The sequence below is a fragment of the Mus caroli genome, unplaced genomic scaffold, assembly GCF_978045245.1.
Source record: "Mus caroli unplaced genomic scaffold, Mus_caroli_1 scaffold_2, whole genome shotgun sequence".
NCBI classification, from domain to species: Eukaryota; Metazoa; Chordata; class Mammalia; order Rodentia; family Muridae; genus Mus; species Mus caroli.
The window spans coordinates 25,969,853-25,987,762 of NW_028227257.1; the positions used below are offsets into that span (position 1 = coordinate 25,969,853).

Genomic DNA, 17,910 nt, shown 5'->3' on the forward strand with positions numbered 1-17,910 from the left:
GATCCGATGCCCTCTTCTGGTGTATCTGAAGAAAGCAACAGTGTACTCACATACATAAAATAAATAAATATATCAAGAAGAAGAAGAAGGAAAAGGAGGAGGAGGAGGAAGGGCCTTCCCAAGTCATTTGTTTTTGGTGATTTATGACATTTCTTCTGCTTGCTCACCAACTTGAGCTTCTCCAGTTGCTTCTGCTGGGTTTTGTGAGGATCTGATAAGCTGATGTTTATCTGTCTACCTGCTGTGACTCTGCTGCTTGCTGTCTGTACCCTTGCTTGCTGCACACCGAATAATACACACTCGTTTGAAACTGAAAGCACCGCTCACCGGGTCACCTCACAAGACAGCAGTCATCATTCCCAGTTTAGCTAGTAGTACCAGAAACTCACTAGTGACCTTGGCACATCTCCATTTCCTTTCCCAAGCAGGCCCTCACAGAGGCATTTACCACCTCCATGGTATCCTTAACTCAGCAAGCCATCTTGGCAACACAATGGCATGAGCTAACATTTAGCAGCTCTCCATTCTTCCCAGCCCTTAAGGTCATTCCTACACCTGGGTAACCTCCAGAGTACAGTATATAGACTTCCTGTAAGGAACCAGTTTATAGAAGGTGGCCAGGATACAGGACTGGCTGAGCAACAGTTTGTCAGTCGAGACCTAGATGAGAAAGATATCACCAATATCTACTCACACCTGAGCGGCTAAGCGTACATACTGGCATACATATTCACCCAGAGTCTACTCCTGGGCTGGCTTGCAGATGCCAATACCAAAAGCAGGGGGAGGGGGCATTCGGGGGTGACCGGCATAACACATATCCTGGAGCCCAAAACAAGGATACATTGCACTTCAAATGTGAGAAGAATGGAACTCAGAATGGGTATAGTAAGATTCTATGTGTGTTCACATGGTATATGTGTGCATATCTGAATGAACATCAGTATCACTGGTATGGACATGAGACTCAGTCCTGTACTTGGCTTTAACGTAGTTTGTGTATGTTCTTTGCCCTTCCTGAGTGTGAGTTCCCATCACACATAGGTTCTGAGAGCACGCCTGGCACAGAGTGAGCTCTTACTACTCACAACGACTAAGTCCTGATCGTGACTGCCAGGTTGCCTGCTCCAAGGCCCCTGAGAAGGAAGAAATGAGTTCTGGGGTGAGATTCCTCGTGAAGGGGACAATAAAGAAGGTGCTTCAGGCTGCTTCTCACAATCGTAGGCTAGATGGGGCATTCCAGGTTGCAATGCTTGCTTTCACACAGCCCTCTCTATCTTATGCTCAGAGCCTTAACTCTGTCATGTGGCTGCCAGGGAGGCAAGGAAGTGCTCTGGCCAACATGAGCATTGAGTACTGGGGAGGCTCCAGACAGGTCTTGTTCTTTGGCCAGGACCACAGATAGCACATTGGAATCCCCTCCTATAATCCTCCCTCCTCCTACTCTGTCTTATTGCCATCTGATCCTGTCTAGAAACGAACATGTTATGTCTCACTGGATCAAAGCAAGGATATTTCCCCTCCCATGACCCACAAGTCATTCCGCATGCGGGATGCTTCAGTGGCCCCCATAGGCCCAGGACACTGTTTCTTTTCCTCCCTCTGCTGGTCACACAGCACAACTGCAGGAGGGTTCTCCAGATTTGGCAACCTATTTTTCTTGCTCTTAGAAAAACTGAATGTATGGAAATGGCCCCAAGGCAAGAAAATCAGGGCCTTGATTTTAGGCTGACCCCTAGCACTGTTCTGTTTTTCAATAATTTATTATTGTTTGTGTGTGTGTTTGTCTGTGTGAGTGTGTGGCATGTGTGATTTCAAAGGTCAGAAGAGGGTGTCAGATACCCTGGAACTAGAGTTGCAGGAGTTTGTGAGCTGTCCAATGTGGGTTCTGGGCACTAAACCTGCAGAAGAGCATCAAGCGCTCTTAACTGACAGCTGAGCCATCCCTCCAGCCCCCAGCAATGTTCCTAATAATTTGCTTCCCTGTATGCTTCCACCCTGCCCCATTGCCTGTGTCCCTGTCTCTTAAGTTATGAGTTGGTCCAACAGTGACTAGCATCCCTTAGAGACCATTCTATCTGCATCCTTCAGTTCAAAATCTTTGCACATCTCAGACCATTTGTTCAATAGGCATAAGAATCAAAATAGGGTCTGACAGGGTGGCTCACTGATAGTTTACCTCACTCCAGACACAGCCAACAATGGCCTCCTGCACCACCCCACCCACAGCAAGGCTAAATGACTCTAGGAGACAGAACATATGTCTCTTGTCCCTCCCAGGCTTCTTTCTAAACACACAGGTGTATGCCTGGTTGTTCCTAAGCTCTCAGGATCCATAATGGTGACTCTGACTCCAAAGAAGCAATTACCAAAAAGATGGATTTAAACCAGTGAGACTCTAAATTCAGAACTGTCTAACCTTTACCCTTTTCAAGAGTATACTTATCTCTGATCCTATAGGCCACCAAGAGTCTATTCAGGGGAGGTAACTCAGGAAGAAAGAAAGAAAGAAAGAAAGAAAGAAAGAAAGAAAGAAAGAAAGAAAGAAAGAAAGGAAGGAAGGAAGGAAGGAAGGAAGGAAGGAAGAAAGAAAGAAAGAAAGAAAGAAAGAAAGAAAGAAAGAAAGAAAGAAAGAAAGAAAGAAAGGAGGGAGGGAGGAGGGAGGGAGGAGGTATGGCCTTGTTGGACAAGGGAGACATGTTCTAGTTCCTGCAAGCAGCAGAACTCAGCAGCTTCAGCCATGTGGCTCTGGCTCTAGAGTTAAAGATGCCAGAGCCATGGAATACATGCTAAGGAAAGCTGCTAACAGGGAGTGGAACCAGCCCAGGAGAATAGGTGTGACCTGGTTGGTGTTGGTGTGTCACTGTGGGTGTGGGTGGGCTTAATACTCTCACCCTAGGTGCCTGAAAGTCAGTCTTTCACTAGCAGCCTTTGGATGAAGATGTAGAACTCTCAGCTCTGCCTGCGCCATGACTGCCTGAATACTACCAGGCTCCCACCTTGATGATAATGGACTGAACCTCTGAACCTGTAAGCCAGCCCCAATTAAATGTTGTCCTTATAAGAGTTGCCTTGGTCGGACTGGAGAGATGGCTCAGCGGTTAAGAGCACTGACTGCTCTTCCAGAGGTCCTGAGTTCAATTCCCAGCAACCACATGGTGGCTCACAACCATCTGTAAAGGGATCTGGTGTTTCTGAAGACAGCTACAGTGTACTCATATAAATAAAATAAATTAATTAAAAAAAAAAAAAAAGAGTTGCCTTGGTCATGGTGTCTGTTCACAGCAGTAAAATCCTGACTAAGACAGGATCCAATACCCTTTTCTGGTGTGTCTGAAGACAGTGATGGTGTACTCACATAAGTAAAATAAATAAATAAATATTTTTAAGAAAGGTCACACAAAGGCTGGTGAGATGGCTCAGTGGGTAAGAGCACCCGACTGCTCTTCCGAAGGTCCAGAGTTCAAATCCCAGCAACCACATGGTGGCTCACAACCATCCATAATGAGATCTGACTCCCTCTTCTGGAGTGTCTGAAGACAGCTACAGTGTACTTACATATAATAAATAAATAAATAAATCTTAAAAAAAAAAAAAAAAAAAAAAAAGAAAGTTCACACAAGGACCCAGATATAGCTGTCTCTTGTGAAACTATGCCGGGGCCTAGCAAACACATAAGTGGATGTTCACAGTCAGCTATTGGATGGATCACAGGGCTCCCAATGGAGGAGCTAGAGAAAGTACCCAAGGAGCTAAAGGAATCTGCAACCCTATAGGTGGAACAACATTATAAACTAACCAGTACCCCGGAGCTCTTGACTCCAGCTGCATATGTATCAAAAGATGACCTAGTCGGCCATCACTGGAAAGAGAGGCCTATTGGACATGCAAACTTTATATGCCCCAGTACAGGGGAACGCCAGGGCCAAAAAGTGGGAGTGGGTGGGTAGGGGAGTGGGGGTGAGGCTATGGGGGACTTTTGGGATAGCATTGGAAATGTAAATGAGGAAAATACCTAATAAAAAATATTAAAAAAAAAAAAAAAAGAAAGGTCACACAGAGGTCCTGAATTCAATTCCCAGCAACCACATGGTGGCTCACAACTATCTGTAACAGGATCTGACGCCCTCTTCAGGTGTTTCTGAAGATAACTACAGTGTGCTCACATACATAAAATAAATAGATCTTTAAAAAAAGATCTATTCTAAAAAAAAAAGAAAAAAAGAAAGAAAGAAAGAAAGAAAGAAAGAAAGAAAGGAAGGAAGGAAGGAAGGAAGGAAGGAAGGAAGGAAGGAAGGAAGAAAGAAAGAAAGAAAGAAAGAAAGAAAGAAAGAAAGAAAGAAAGAAAGAAAGAAAGAAAGAAACAAAGGTCACTGGTAGGTCAGCCACCACTCTGTGGATGGCCCCACATCCAGGAGTATATGGGCAGCACAAGTTGGATTAAGTAAATTATTTTTAAAAAAACAAAGTTGATAGCAGGTGAGAGTGGATGATCTGGAAGAAAGGGAGGAGCAGAGGGTGAATATGATAAAGAGACCTTTCATATAGCTGGGCAGTGGTGGCTCATGCCTTTAATCCCAGCACTTGGGAGGTAGAGGCAGGCAGATTTCTGAGTTCGAGGTCAGCCTGGTCTACAAAGTGAGTTCCAGGACAGCCATGGCTACACAGAGAAACCCTGTCTCAAAAAACCAAGAGAGAGAGAGAGAGAGATTGCATATGCATGAAATTCTCAAATAATTAATAACATTATATTAAAATTGTTAAAGCACAGCTAGAGGGGCTTTCAAGAAGTCTGTGCCCATTCTTGAGTGGGAAAGGACCTTGTCTTAAGTCTCCATTCCACAAGTGTCTGCTTAGATCTGCACTAAATCTTTTGCTAATTAACTCCCACAGTGCTTCATTAATTGCAAACAACAAACTGGATATGTTGGGCAATCTTTGAATCCCAGCACTCAGGAGGCAGAGACTGATGGACCTCCGTGAATTCAAGGGTAGGCTAGTTTACATAATGAATTTGAGATCAGGAAGGAAGGGTTATATAGTGAGACCCTGTCTTAAAACAAAACTAAAGCACAAAGCTACAGTTCTAAGGAGTCTGAAGTGACACACAGAGAAAAGACTTCCACGGGAGCTACCCGTGAGTAGGAAGGCACCATGCCTTGAAAGTGAGCTTGAAAGTGAGCCCACCCTAGTGCTTAAGTGGCAAAAGGCAGGATACATGTCTGCATATGAACAGAATATGTATGAATAAGAAAACAACATTGGAAGGGTGAGGTGGCACACACCTTTAATCCCAGCACTTGAGAGGCAGAGGCAGGACGATTTCTGTGAGTTCAAGGCCAGCCTGTTTTACAGAGTGAGTTCTAGCAAGAAAGAAAGAAAGAAAGAAAGAAAGAAAGAAAGAAAGAAAGAAAGAAAGAAAGAAAGAAAGAAAGAAAGAGAGAAAGAGAGAAAGAGAGAAAGAGAGAAAGAGAGAAAGAGAGAAAGAGAGAAAGAGAGAGAGAGAGAGAGAGAGAGAGAGAGAGAGAGAGAGAGAGGGAGGGAGGGAGGGAGGGAGGAAGGAAGGAAGGAAGGAAGGAAGGAAGGAAGAAAAGAAAAAGAAAGAAAGAAAGAAAGAAAGAAAGAAAGAAAGAAAGAAAGAAAGAAAGGAGGAGGGAAGGAGGGAGGAAGGGAGGGAGGCAATATTCAGAGCATGGTGTCCATGAATGGGGCGGAGGCAATGGCCACACAGACCCCCAGCACCCACTCCTAAAGCTGTTTGTGTTGCATGTGCCTGCAATCCCAGCACTGGGAAGACTCAGACTGAAGAATCCCTGGAGCCTCCTGGCCAACCAATGGAGCCCAGTGGGTGAGCTCTGAGCCAGTGAGAGATGTTGTCTTAAAAATAAGGTGAAGGGTTCTGGAGAGATTGTTTATTAGTTCAGAGCACGGGCTGTTCTTCCAGAAGACCCAGGTTCGATTCCCAGTACCCACATGGTTGCTCATAACTGTCTGCAATTCCAGCTCTAGAGGATCTAGCACCCTCTTTTGGTTTCTGAGGGCATATGGCACATACATGGTGTACACATACACATGCAAGCAAAACATCCGCATACATAAAATTAAATCAAATTCTTCATGAAATAAAAATAAAATAAGGTAGAGGGCTAAGTGGATAAAGCGCTTACCATCCAAAGACAAGTACCAGAGCCCATTTAAAGCTACATGCAATAATGCATGTCTGTAACCTAGCATGCCAAAGACAAGCGGAAGGCAGACACAGGAGAATTCTTTGACGCCTGAGTGCTAATGTCTGTCTCACAAAGTGGAAAACAGGAGAGCCTGTCTCAAAGCACAGTGGGAGCCAAGGACTGACACTTGAGACTGTCCTCTGCCTTCTATACACACTATGACATGTGTACACCTGCATCCTCACATGCACACAACATACACAATAATAACAGGTGGGAAATGAATGAGGAATACATCTGATGTCAACCTCTGGCTTCCAGTGGCACATGCACACACCACACATGTGCACACCAAGAGGGGTGGGAGGTGGGGGGGGGGGAGAGAACACTGTTCATATCGGTGTCCAGGAGCAGAGCAGGGCAAAAGAAAGACAACGTTGAATTTGGAAAATACTTAGAATTGTAATGTATGAAAAAATGACATCAATCATAGAGGCTGATCACTATACAGCTGTTATCTGTTCTCTACATTCAGGGGCTTAAGGCAGAAATCCCATCTCGTGGTACCTGATACTCAATGTTGCCTCCATCTCTGCTCTCTGCATCTGCCTGTGTGGTATCCATGCCCTCCTGATGGCTGTCCTGGCTCCAGTCAACCGATGGGGTACTGACGCTCTGGGGTATCACATCTTCATCTGTGAGGTCAATGATGGGGTAAGGGCTGGCAGGGGACAGCCAGGGTGTGCTTGCTGAAGTGTTTGCTTGCCAACTGAGGGACTGCAGACAGAAGAAAAGGTTTGAGTCCCAGCAAAGCAAAATAGATGGGGGTGCATATGGACAGCCTCCCTCCGTTAGGTCCCACGCAAGCAAGAGTGAAGAAACAAACCCGGACCCTTTTGTGTTGTAAGAACAAGAGCTGGCAGTCATTGACCCCAAAGCAGAAACAGAATAAGGTTCCTAGGCATGACAGGTTATGCCCTCTAGAGGCTATGAAGCTGAGCTCAGGGAAGGCAGGGTCCCTGGTTCAGTGGATCCTGTGCTATCTGGAAACCCAAGAAAGTGCTTGATCTGCTGGGGTTGCCTCAAGACAGCAGGAAAAGACACAAGAGACAAGGGTGATGTCCATCAGTGGCTTTCAGATCAGCTCCAAGGTGAGCCAGAAACTGGGCTGTGGGAATTCTTGCCTCCTCAACATAGTTCCAACACGGTCAAGCCAAGAGTGAAACCACAGGCTTAGGGGCTCACCTAACACTCAAGACAGGGAGGCACAACTCATCCCCTAGCTGTATTTGATTGCTGCTTTTAATGAAACAAGCTGGAGCTAATGAACCAAAAGATGTAGGGGTTGGAGTGATGGCTCAGCAGTTGAAAGCCCTTCCTTACTGCTCCTCCAGTGGACTTGAGTTCCATCCTAAGCACCCTCCTGGGGTTGCTTACACCTGCCTGTAATTCCATCTCCAGGAGTGCCACGCCCTTTCTGGCCCCAAAGAGCATAGGCACTCCTGTGGTCTATACGCAGAGACGTGTGAATAAGAGTAAAACAAGTTTTTAAAGGTTTAATTATAGATTTTAAACCCAGGTGTGGGAGAAAGACCTGCTGAATTACCTTAGCCTCATTTTCTATGCTGGTCTGTGAGCGGCGGGAGGAGCCTGGGCTCAGCAGGAGGGGACTTACTGCTGGGGCTTTAGAGGGTATCCTGGTCTCGCAGAGGAATTGGGGCATCACTGGAGTGCCAGAGCCACTGCTGCCCCCCACCTCACCATCCCTATCTTCATCTCCATCTCCTGTGAGGTCCTGCGAAAAGGAAATACAAGCAAGACAGGCAATACAGCAGTACAGCTAAGGGTCCCTACAATACTGCCACTTCATTTTGCTGTAATAAGGCTTTATAGGATCCTCTTCCACCGTGGGAAGCACAGCCCACTGGCTTAGAGGAGCTAAAAGACAGAGAGGACCTGTTCTCCAGAATGTCTCCACTCTAGAGTCAAGTCCCTCATCTCAGAGCCAGCCAGTCTTCCCACAGAGATATTAGGGCAAACTGCAATGGCCCCAAACCTCCAGGAATCATACTAGAAGGTGACAGAGAATCCTTCGGCAAAAGCCACTTTGGACAGCCCAGAGAGAGAACTCATTCCTTTCCTTGGGTCACACCCATCCTTCCTGCTGAAGTCATTGCTCCAGAATTGAAACAAAAACTATGTCTGCCCCTGTGACCTTTGATGGATCCCAGGAAGATGCTGGAGGAGTTCCTTTTTGTTTGGGGTTTTTGTTGTTGTTGTTGTTGTTGTTGTTATTTGGGGGTTTTTTGTTTTGTTTTTTTCGAGACAGGGTTTCTCTGTGTAGCTCTGGCTGTCCTGGTACTCACTTTGTCGACCAGGCTGGCCTCAAACTCAGAAATCCACCTGCCTCTGCCTCCCAAGTGCTGGGATTTAAAGGCGTGCTCCACCACGCCCGGCTTTGAGTTCATTTTTATATAGAGATTGGTGCATCAGATCCAGAGAAGATTCACGACAGCGTGAATGCCTCCATGGCAAATAGAGTGACAGAAGCTTCCCCGTCCAAGTTCAGTAAGCGAGTTTTCAAGGCTGGAGAAATGGCTCAGTAGTTAAGAGCACTGGCTGCTCTCTGACTGCTCTTCCAGAAAACTAGGGTTCAGTTCTTAGCACCCACATGATAACAACTTCCTGTCATTCCACAATCAGGGGGTTTCACACCCTCTCCTGGCCTCTGAAGGCATCAGGAACAGTGCACAGACATACTTGCAGGCAAATCAACAACACACATTAAAAATAAATAATAAATAAAAATTTATAAATATATTCAGAGTGTTTAATAATTTATTTTTATTTCATGTACATTGGTATTTTGCCTGTATGTTTTTCCATACAAGGGTGTCAGATCTCCTGGAACAGAAGTTATAGACAGTTGTGAGCTGCCATGTGGGTGCTGGGAATTGAACCCAGGTCCTTTGGAAGAGCAAGCAATGCTTTTAATCTAATTGCTAAGCCATCTCTTCAGCCCCAATAAAATTGTTTTTTTTTTCTAAAAATTAAAAAATAACTGAATGTTCAATTAAAAAAATATTGTATTATTGTCATTTGCGAGTGAGAAGCAGTTAAGTGGGGGATGGTCAGCAGGCTGTCCATGCTGGTAACAAAATGACAGGCCAGCCTGGGGAACCAGGTGTGTGGCCTGGGTCTCCTGCATCTTAAGCAGCAATAATTTGAGACATGAGTAGACTTCAGGCCAGTGTGGAAGCCTCTATCTGTTGTTGGAAAGAGCTTGGAGCCAAGACAGCTGCCTTTGAGAGTGCTGCCCAGTTCACACTGGGCTGCATCAGACTGCCTCCAGAGGCTGGAGCTCCATCCCAGCTTTCAAGGCAGAAAACCAGGCAGTCTTGGCCTAAGCAAGCTGTTGCTGGTGTTTATGTTTTCAGAACCATGTGGCGACTACGTTCATCTGTTGCTGTTGAGTGAAGTGCTGGCAGAAACAAAAGGACACTCAAATTATTTTGCTTAACAAACATCAGAAATTAAGGCCAAAGCAACAGTTGCTAATGAGCCAGATAAAATATTTCAAGCTAAAAAGACGAGAAAGGAACATGAGAGACCAAACCATAGTAAGAAGAGAACAATAATGAACAGATCTCTAGAACAACCCAAAAGGAAGTATCAAGATCTGAAAAAGAAACACTGAGTTTGTCAACCAGGTCCTGGTGAAACAGTTTATAAAGCTCTGGGAGCAAGGACATGGCCCACCAAAGTGATTCTTCCAGATGGTGGAAGAATCACAGTGTTAATCACAGTGTTCAGAAGGCAGAGCCTGGCCCACACAGAATTCTCCACCAGCCAAGACTGGTGAGATCCTGTTTGGGGGGAGGGGTGTTTTTGGTTTTGGGTTTTTGGTTTTTTTTTAAAAGGCTATTCCTGTTTGAATATAGAAGTTTGTTATAGTTATGCTTTATTCATGGTAAAATAATTTAAAACCATCTTAATAAACCACTGTCTGTTTTATGAATTACATCGCTATGGCTATGGTTGTTGTTGTTGCTGTTGTTGTTGTTGTTACAAGCTACATGTGCTTAACATCTTTGAAATTATTGGACTGTGACATGACATGTGATATTCTACAATATCTTGCTGACTTGAACATAACTGTTACTAAATACTTCCATTAAAAAGTGTCCAGTGGGAGATGGAGAGATGACTCAGCACGTCGAGGTCTGTGTACACCAGGCTGGCAAAGCCTGTGTAGAGTATGGCAAAGACTGAGTTCAATTCCCAACAACCACATAGTGGCTCACAACCATCTATAAGGGGATCTGATGCCCTTTTCTTGCCTGCAGAGATATATGCAGCAGGTCACTCATACATTAAATAAGAAAATAACGTTTTTAAAGTGATTTTTAAAAAGACTCTAACAAGCCAGGTGGTGGCACACACCTTTAATCCCAGCACTCAAGAGACAGAGGCAGGTGAATCTCTGAGTTTGAAACCAACTTGGTCTACAGAGCGAGTTCCAGAATAATCAGGGCTACACAGAGAAACCATGCCTCAAACAAACAAACAAAACACTGACCTGAACTAAGAGCAAGAAAAATATAACTGGGGGGCTGGAGAGATGGCTCAGCGGTTAAGAGCACTGACTGCTCTTCCGAAGGTCCTGAGTTCAATTCCCAGCAACCACATGGTGGCTCACAACCATCCGTAACAAGATCTGGCGCCCTCTTCTGGAGTGTCTGAAGTACAGCTACACTGTACTTACATATAATAAATGAATAAATTTTTTAAAAAAAGAAAAAAGAAAAATATAACTGTGGTGGGGGGGATTACTAGTAGCTAGCTAAATGTATAAATATAAACTAAATATAACCAAGCTCGGGATGCTGATCTCTACCTAAAGTTTGGTGGCAATGATTTTCTCCCGTTCTGCAGGCTACTTCCTTTGCTGTGCAGAAAGGTTTTTGTTAGTATTGATTCATTTTTATTTCACGTGCACTGGTGTTTTGCATGCATGAATGTTTGTATCAGGGGGCCAGAAGCCCTAGGATTAGAGTCACAGACAGGTGTGAGCTGCCAGGTGCACGCTACAAATTGAACTCAGGATTTCTGAAAGAGCAGCCAGTGCTCTTAACCACTGAGTCATCTCTCCAGCCTTGCTGTGCAGAAGTGTTTGGCTTAATGTGGTTGTGATTTTTTTTATTCTTGGGGCTACTTCCTACGATGCCACTGGAATCCTGTTTAGGGAACGCCTATGAACTATACTCTATGTATTCCTGTTTAAGAAGTTCCTGTCAATACCTGTGAACTGTACTCTGTATTTCCCACTAGCCTTTTGAGCATTTCAAGTTGTAAATCAAGGTCTTTGGTCTACTTTGAATTAAGTTTGTACAGGGTAAGAAATATGAATTGCATTTTCCCCCTCTTTAGGGATACCTTTTAGGCTTTTTAGTGCTGCGATAAAGCACCATGACCAAGGCAACTTATAAAAGACAGCATTTAATTGGCTTACAGTTTCAGTGGGTTATAAGAGTCCTTGAAGACAAAAGAAAGCCACAGTGGCATGTACAGCTGAGAGCTCACATCTTGATCCACAGGTAGGAGGCAGAGAGAGCTAACCAGAGTGGTGTGGGATTTTGAAACTTCAAAGACCACTCCTGGTGACACACATCCTCCAACAAGACCACACCTCCTAATCCTTCCCAAGCAGTTCCACCAACTGGGGGTCAAGTATTCAAACATATGAGTCTATAGAGGCCATTATTATTCAAATGACTACAAGATGGATACACAACTTTCCTAGCACCATTTGTTAAATCCTTTTGCCAGAATATGTTTTTGACATCTTTGTCAAAAATTAGGTGGCCCTACCTGTGTGGGTTAAACTCTAGGCCCTCTATTCAGTTCTGTTCACTGCCATTTCATACAAGTATCTTATGTGCATAGTTCAGTAGCAGCATCTGACGTGGGGTATTGTGATATCTCCAACAGTTTTCTCTCTGCTCAGAAACAAGTTGGTCATTTGTTGTCTTTTGTATCTCCATATAAAATTTTTTTATTGCTTTTTTCTAGTGATCTGAAAAAAATATTGTTAGAATTTTGATGAGGATTACACTTATTTACAGATCAAATCTGTAAATTGTTCCTGTACAGCTGTTTTCACAACGCTAATTCTGTTCATCCAAAGAGGTCCTTTTTATCATCGAGTCTCATCTTTCCTTTCCTTTTTCAATGTCATAAAATTTTCCCTCCAGAAGCCTTTCACTTTCTTGGTTAAGTTCATTCACAAGTATTTTATGTTTGGGGGATTTGTTTGTTTAGGTTTTTTGTTTGTTTGGGTTGTGTCTTGTTTTTTGATATAAGAATAGAGGAACCAAAATTTAAGGATTGGGATACAGTCACATGTTAGATCATGTAAAGATGTGGACATGAGAACCAGCAAGGAAAAAAAAAAAGTCATGTGTGGTGGCATGACTGTAGTTCTGGTCTGCACAAAGGTTTCTAGGCCCAGCAGAGATACACAGCCAGGTCCTGTCTCACCACAAAACAAAATAAGGCAAAGCAGAAAGTCCAAACATGGTATGACCAAGTTGGAATAAGTGCATTTTGCTATGTTAAGTATTAAGTACCTTATCAACAATATTTGTCTTGGCTAGGGTTTTACTGCTGTGAACAGACACCATGACCAAGGCAACTTTTACAGGAACAACATCTAATTGGGCTGGCTTAGAGGTTCAGAGGTTCAGTCCATTATCAAGGCAGGAGCATGGCAGCATCCAGGCAGGCATGGTGCAGGAGGAGCTGAGAGTTCTGCATCTTCATCTGAAGGCCACTAGGAGAAGACTGGCTTCCAGGCAGCTAGGATGAGGGTCTTAATGCCCACACCCACAGTGATACATCTACTCCCAAAAGGCCACACCTCCTAGTAGTGCCACTCCTTGGCCCCCATAGGCTTGTTCAAGCATATGAGTCTATGGAGGCCATACCTAAACATAGCCTAATAAAAAAGTACATTTAGGGGGCTGGGGAGATGGCTCAGCAGTTAAGAGCACTGACTGTTCTTCCAAAGGTCCTGAGTTCAAATCCCAGCAACCATATGGTGGCTCACAACCATCCATAATGAGATCTGATGTCCTCTTCTGGGGTTTCTGAAGACAGCTACAGTATACTTACATAAAATAAATAAATTAATTTTTAAAAAGTATATTTAGTCCAACTTCCAAAGTCCCCATAGTCTATAGCCGTCTCAACAATGTTAAAAATCCAAAGCTCAAGGTCCCTTCTGAGAGTCATCCAATCACTTAACTATAGTCTCCAAAACAAGACAGGAAACTAGCTGATCTCTAACCCCTTTTGCCATCTTTGTTGACTGCAACAAACTTTTTTCTCCTGGTCCAGTTCCACTCCCTGTTAGCAGCTTTCCTCAGCAGGGATCCCATGGCTCTGGCATCTTTAACATCTTGGAGTCTCCAAGTCAACTTCAGCCTCACAGCTTCTTGTTCCAATGTCTAGGATCCACACATGATCTTCTGGGCTCCTCCAACGGGCTGGTGTCACTTCTCCAGCTCTGCCTTCTGTAGCACTCTAGGCTCTGGTTGACTCCACTGCACAGCTGCTTCTGTTCTTGGTGATCATCCCATGGTAGTGGTATCTCCAAGACACTAGGGTCATCAACTAAAACTAGGCTTCACCAAGTGTGAATCACAAGTGTGCTTTCCATTTCTGGATTGTAATTCATTTCAAATTAAAAGTTCAAATGAGAGCCGGGCGGTGGTGGCGCACGCCTTTAATCCCAGCACTTGGGAGGCAGAGGCAGGCGGATTTCTGAGTTCGAGGCCAGCCTGGTCTACAAAGTGAGTTCCAGGACAGCCAGGGCTATACAGAGAAACCCTGTCTCGAAAAACAAAACAAACAAACAAACAAACAAACAAAGTTCAAATGAAAACAATAATCAACTATAATAATGCCTAGATATCATATATATAGCCATCCCTTGTTCAACTGCAAAATCATAAACAATAAGCTTAGCTGGGTGGGATCTTGCCCCAAACTCACCACACCCTTAATCTGTTTGTCTCCTTAAACATAGGATTCAGCTGGGCGTGGTGGCGCATGCCTTTAAATCCCAGCACTTGGGAGGCAGAGGCAGGTGGATTTCTGAGTTCGAGGCCAGCCTGGTCAACAAAGTGAGTTCCAGGATAGCCAGGGCTACACAGAGAAACCCTGTCTTGAAAAACCAAAAAACAAACAAACAAACAAACAAACAACCCCCCCCCAAAAAAACCCATAGGATTCAGCTCCATTTCACTTTCTGATGCCCCTTTATTACTTGAACCATATATTTTATATTTTTCCTTTTTCAGCTCCTTTTCATTAAAACGTTCTTCATAAGACAAAACCAGAGAACAAAGTCTCTGCTGGATTCTTTTTGAGAATTCCATGGTCAATGAAATTAGAATAAATCTCTTTACCTTAGCCTCAGGTAGACTCTTCAGACAAGGTCAAAGAGCAGCCACATTCTGCACCACAATACTACAAAAGCAGCCTCTAAGCCACATACTGAAATTCTTCTCCACTGAAACCTCTTGGGCCAGGTCTGAACTGTTCACATCACCCTCAGCAACTACGTCTTCCATAGTCCTACTAGGATAGCTCAGTGAGCCCCGCTTAAAGCATTCCACTGTTTTCCAAATCCAAAGCCCCCAAATCCATATTCTTCCAAACTAAAGCATGGTCAGGTCTATCACAGCAATACCCTCCCTACTCCTAGTACCAACTTCTGACTTAGGTAGGGTTTCACTGCTGTGAACACCATGCCCAAGGCAACTCTTTTAAGAACAACATTTAGTTGGGGCTGGCTCATCAAAGTGGGAGCATGGCAGCATCTAGGCAGGCATGGTACAGGGGGAGCTGAGATGAGGGTTCAACATCTTATTCCAAAGGCAAACAGGAGAAGACTGGCTTCCAGGCAGGTAGGATGTGGGTTTAAAAGCCTAAGACTAAAGTGGCACACCTACTCTACAAGGCCACACCTCCAAACAGTGCAAGTCCCTGGGCTAGACATACTCCAACTAACCACAATGTTGATTACATATATGAAGAACTGATTTCAGAAACACATAAAAAGGGCCCAATAACTCAAACCTTTCCATCTTGGTAAAATGAACAAATGAAGATTTTCACTTAACTTCTAATTTCTCGAGTCTCGGGATACCCACAGGATGAAAGCTAAAAGAAATGCTCAGAGCCCTCGACAAGGAGGAGCCGGTACCTGAACGTAACTAGTCCTCTTCGGTGGTTGTGAGCTTGTTCTGCATCCTGTGGAGGGCAAGAGTCAGAGTACACATTCAAAGGAAGTCTAAAGGCTTCTTGCTGACAGGCCTTTTTTCTAGTGTCTCCCCCAAACCAGCCATCAACAGAGACCATGCAGTGCCCCATATCTTCTATGTACTCATAAAGCAACTGGGCACAGGGCTAGGCTCATGCCTTCCTCCCTACAAGCTAAACAGTAACATTTGGGGTCCTAATAAGGAGGGGAGGCATCCAGTTCCTTCAAGAAAGCCACTGCCCAATCCCATGATGACAATTTCATTTAAATGAACAAAGTGGTTTCTGACGGTGACCATATTTCAATTATTTCTACATTAGCCAGTAGCTTCTGGGTGAGCATGGAAACTGGCCACTTTTGTCTTTACACAAAGTTCTGATTGGCACCATGGATCTCAAGGACAGGAACGGACAACACAGGGGGGCTTCCAACAGCAGGGGGCTGAATCCCAGGTGCTCTAGGAGGTGCCAAGAGGAAGTGGTAGTAGCCAACATCAGAACAGCAAAAGGACCAATGGTCCAGCCATGCTGAGACCAGCTCTACCAGGAATGGCAAAGTAAGAGACCAGCCACCTTGGGTGCTCTTCCTCAGAGTCTCAAGTAGGAGAAAGAAGCAGGAAGCTGTGGGCAGAGATGAGACAAAGCTTTGGCTTTGCCCATGTCTTGCGGAAGCAGACTGACTTCTCTTTAAGGAGCATATGAGGGTGGTCAGAATCTCCCTATATCCTCCTTAGCCAGGGGGAAGCTCTTGCCCCAGCCAAGGAATGCAGCTGTGCCTGTTTCATCAGAGTATAATGCCACCCCAGCCCCTCACTGGCCCACATACCTCTGCTCTCCACTGTGCAGAATGCCTCCAAGACTTGGATCAAAGGAACAGTCTTGGGGTCTGAAGACTGGTCACTGCAGGTCCCACTGATGATAATACAGTCCTCACATCCACTGACATCCTCCTCATTATTGAGGTGTCTGCTACCTCCCCTCATTGTTGTCTGTGGGAGAAGGCCAGAATGGATAGGAAGGAAAGAAGGAGACAGGGACATAAGAGAGCAGCTCACCTCAACTTTCCCACCATGGGCTCTGTGTCCTTGGCTCAAGAGAGACTCCTGTTGACTCAATCTCCTGAGCCCTATTCCAGACCACTCATCAAATTCAGAGGCTTGGGATTTGGTTCCATGTACCAGGGAGTCTAGAAGGCTCAGATGCCAGCACTCAGGAGAAGAGGGAGCTAGGATCTGAGATGCCAGCTGCTGTTTGCCATTTTTCTTGCTCTAGCCAACCTAGGTTTCCCTCTGTCCCTGATCCCTTCTCCTTGCCCAGCCTTTGCAGAGCCTCAAGAAACCAGTGCACTCTTTTCCCCCATGACCCCTTTGTTTGTTCTGTCCAGGTCTTCTTCCCTCTGCCCATCCTCTGAGGCAGGCTTCCCTCCTCTCCATAGCAGCGCAAGCCCCATCCCAGCCAATCCTTTGGCTACCATTGGTCACTTGGCCTGTCACTCATTCCCTCCCTCAACAGCAGGGGCTGAATCCCAAGTTCTGAAGGGAAGGGAGCATGGAGGAGAAGCAGTGGCAAAGGGCTGTGGCAGTTACCAGGAGTGACAGCTGTGACCTGCTTTGGCCTCAGCCCACCTCCAGGACTTGGTCTTCCCATTGCTGTCCTTCTGGTAAGACAGCTAAGACAGTAGACCAGGTCCTCACTGATGGGTTGATAGGCTTGTGTGACCTTTGCCCTGACTCACACAACATTGTGGGTACCAATTAGGCTTCCATGTATATGTACACTTGTAAGAAACTGCACCTTTATTTGGGGAGACTGCAAAACAAATTTTGGAGAAATAGAAAAGGTATACACCAGGCAAGCACTCAAGGATTCAACACCAAATGCAACTGAGCCCTCCTTGGCAAATGGTAGCAGGCGTGGTACTGAGGCAGGAGGACTGGAAGTTGGCAGCCTGAGCTAACAGAGAGAAGTTGTCTCATATTAAAGCCAAAAAACAAACAAACAAACACAAACAACAACAACAAAAAAGACATCCAAGTCTCACAACACGTGCATATCAGAGTGCTAGATTCAAATCTTAGCACTGAAAGTAAGCGACCTCGGTGAAAACCACACATGAGCAAGCCATGGTATACACGTTTGTTGCTTAGGAGGCTGAGGCACCATTGTCTGCAGATGAAGATAGCCTGGACCACAGAGTGAAAGCCTGTCTCAAAAAATATAAAATAAGATCATCTAAAAAGTGGCCCCAGGGTCAAGTATACACAGGGCTAACTTCCCAAATGCTGCGATTACCCACTAGAGTCATCATTGTTTTTAAAAAACCATGTCGAGTTTGCAAACAGTAAACTGAATCAAAACAACAGTAGGAGCCACAACAGGTGTTCTCAACCTGTGGGTCGTGACCCCTTGAATG

The 17,910-nt window shown here is 44.9% G+C and overlaps 1 protein-coding gene across 2 annotated transcripts in view; it reads right to left on the reverse strand.

Moving 5' to 3' along the window:
• The window catches only part of LOC110307386 (DNA (cytosine-5)-methyltransferase 3C), a 33,862-nt gene extending 17,367 nt beyond the window's left edge, over nt 1–16,495 (reverse strand). The window contains exons 1-5 of one of the 2 annotated variants that reach the window (XM_085829016.1): nt 16,324–16,480; nt 15,442–15,488; nt 7,846–7,965; nt 6,738–6,947; nt 565–660 (exon numbers count right to left, since the gene is read on the reverse strand). In XM_085829016.1, coding sequence (XP_085685142.1) covers nt 565–660; nt 6,738–6,947; nt 7,846–7,965; nt 15,442–15,488; nt 16,324–16,480 — 630 coding nt within the window. Of the gene's footprint in view, nt 1–564; nt 661–6,737; nt 6,948–7,845; nt 7,966–15,441; nt 15,489–16,323 lie in introns of both variants that reach the window. The other variant, XM_085829015.1, reaches the window with a different exon arrangement.
• Nucleotides 16,496–17,910: the final 1,415 nt, after the last annotated feature.